The sequence below is a fragment of the Brassica oleracea genome, chromosome C6, assembly GCF_000695525.1.
Source record: "Brassica oleracea var. oleracea cultivar TO1000 chromosome C6, BOL, whole genome shotgun sequence".
NCBI classification, from domain to species: Eukaryota; Viridiplantae; Streptophyta; class Magnoliopsida; order Brassicales; family Brassicaceae; genus Brassica; species Brassica oleracea.
The window spans coordinates 7,235,689-7,238,225 of NC_027753.1; the positions used below are offsets into that span (position 1 = coordinate 7,235,689).

The 2,537-nt window shown below is 36.1% G+C and overlaps 1 protein-coding gene across 1 annotated transcript; it reads right to left on the bottom strand.

Moving 5' to 3' along the window:
• Window positions 1-719: 719 nt before the first annotated feature.
• Window positions 720-2,169, bottom strand: LOC106296711 (NAC domain-containing protein 19). The gene is made up of 3 exons (XM_013732929.1): window positions 1,905-2,169; window positions 1,551-1,819; window positions 720-1,426 (listed from the first exon to the last, which is right to left on the bottom strand). Exons 1-3 carry the CDS (start codon window positions 2,083-2,085, stop codon window positions 926-928), a joined length of 951 nt encoding a protein of 316 aa, XP_013588383.1. The 5' UTR covers window positions 2,086-2,169; the 3' UTR covers window positions 720-925.
• Window positions 2,170-2,537: the final 368 nt, after the last annotated feature.

The following is a 2,537-nucleotide window of genomic DNA, read 5'->3' on the forward strand; positions in this document are numbered from 1 at the left end:
ATAAACTCTAAATAAAACACTAAATAAATAAGATATTTATTCTAAATATCTTCTCTGCATCATTTTCTCCGGGTTGAAAAGATTCGTCCTCGAATCTTAACCGTGGTCTTCAAACCCAAAACGCTGTCCATAACACACATGTTTATCTTTTTCCTTGGCCTTCCATCGATAATAACCATCAAACAAAATAATATAATTCTTTTGCACCATCAATTTAATCTTCAAATCTATCGGAACAAAACACATCACAAAGAACTGAATTTTTTTCTTCATGTGTTCTTTATGATAAGGAGACAAAACCTCCACTATCTCCATGCTTCTCACGGACATCTCTTCTTTAATAAGATTGAAGTGGCTGACCTCGTGGACGTCTTCTATCACCATCATGATTTGACTTTGATCCACGAACGCATCTCTCGATAATTGATTGTTGATGAAGCTTACGTTATCTTCGTTGTAGATATCATAAACTGGATCACCAATAATCTCAATGTAAACAATTTGTTCACTTTCTACGAACAAATTCTCCATGATTCCAGAATCGAGTTTTGATTAAAAAACCAAAACACCAGCTCTGATACCACCTGATGTAGCGGAAGCTTCTAGGGATAGGACTAGAGATCCATTGATTCTTAGAATACCCGGAAAAGTAGGATAATCAAAAGGATCTTATTTAGTATAAGAATTTTAAAACGTCAAACAACCATTCTAAGTAGCACCGAACAATATGAAAATTCACTAAATATATATACGAATACAAAAGATCTACAAATATAAAGGTTATAGAAAACAAATGTACATCTAGCTAGAGATCTATGAGCTTGCCTCTAAACCCAAAAGAATTGGAATCCAAATACATAACATTTGCCTCATTACAACAATAATAAAAACTCAAATGTCCTATTTTTATTGCGTCAGCATTCCATCATATATAACCAAACCCACCAACTTGCCCTGAATACCCAAACCCGACCGAGTCGATACCATAACTATTTTGAGCAAAACCAAAGTCGTCCGGGTTGTTAAACTCTTCCTCCATCTTCAGGTAGCCAGAATTAAACTCAAGACTAGGAACAACATGACTCAGTCCGAGTTCTGGACCTGAGTTATGCTCAACATTGCCAACAAAACTACCCCAATCGAAGCTATTTGTGTCCGCTAAACCGTTGAACCCGGTTTTCTCTCCTACGGTAAGGTCCGGTCTAAGCGAGGAGAACCGGTTTGACGAATTAGCATACTGGAAATTTCTGTTGTCGGTCTCATGATGTAGTGAATCAAGAACGTCTTCAAAGTGAGAAGAAGATGACGTCGTTGATGAAGTACCATTGTTGCTAAGTTCTCTAGTACTCGTAACTACATGTTCGTAGGCTTGTTTTTGTGCGCTTGATTGCTTCTTGTATATTCTACATAGAACCCAATCATCTAACTGCAAAAGAAAAAAAAATATTAATTAGGGATAAATCATAAAGATTATTTATAAAATACAATTTAATTATAAATTGTGATTTGTCACAACATGAAAATTGATAATTCACATGTTGTTTTGTTACCTTAGAGCTTCCGTTTGCACGAGAGGGTTCAAGGAGACGATACTCATGCATGATCCAATTGGTTTTAGTGCCTTTAGGTGCTTTACCGATGTAAAACACCAAAGCCTTCTTAATACCAACTCTCTTTCCTTCCGTCGAGATGATTTTATCCGTACCCGTAGCTTTCCAATAACCTGACCCGGCTACCCGGTTCGGTCTTGACCCGTTTGGGTACTTTCTATCTCTCGGACTAAAAAAATACCACTCTTTTTCTCCGAATAGGGCCTTATCTAAAATCACAACCAAACCAAGAAAAATTATGAATATGTTGTTTTTTTCAAGAACTTTAAAATTGTACCGGTTTGGTTTACTTACTTGGTAAGACCCAAGGATCGAACTTGTAAAGATCGATTTCAGCAATAAGCTGGAGAGAAAAATCATAACCGGCTGCTTTTCTGCAGAGATATTGAACCATAAGCTCTTCGTCGGTCGGGTAAAACCGGAAACCCGGTGGTAAACTCAATTGGGCTAACGGGTCGGTTTCTTGGATACCCATCTTTTTCTTCCTCAACTTCTCTACGAGGAAACTATTGCAGCAAAGTATGTGTTTTAATAGTATTATTATTCAAATATGAACGATAAGGTTTGGGTCATAAGCTACTTATTTATATATATGGAATCCACCGCTGCGAATTAACGTGTGTACTGAAACTGGGGACCCACTTTTGTGCTTATCTCTAAACACTTTTGAATCCTGACACGTGTGTCAGTTATATCGTCGTAATTTACGCAAATCCCTTTGGTTCATTGAACCTACATGAGAGCATATTTGGCTCTTCCTCGTACTATTTGTATGTTAGGTTCTTTTGTCAGTAATATTATTTATTTATTAGTGTTCACTAGTTTGAGAAGTATTTTACTATGAAAAAGTAATAATTAAAACGATGCTAGTTTTTAGTTCAAAAACTAATATATTATGAGAAATGATTTAGAATCTAATGTTTAATT

Coding starts and splice junctions, on each gene's coding strand:
- LOC106296711 (XM_013732929.1), bottom strand. CDS start 2,085: ATGGGTATCCAAGAAACCGACCCGTTAGCCCAATTGAGTTTACCACCG. Junction 1,820..1,904: donor CGATCCTTGGGTCTTACCAA/GTAAGTAAACCA, acceptor TTGTGATTTTAG/ATAAGGCCCTATTCGGAGAA. Junction 1,427..1,550: donor GTGCAAACGGAAGCTCTAAG/GTAACAAAACAA, acceptor TTTCTTTTGCAG/TTAGATGATTGGGTTCTATG.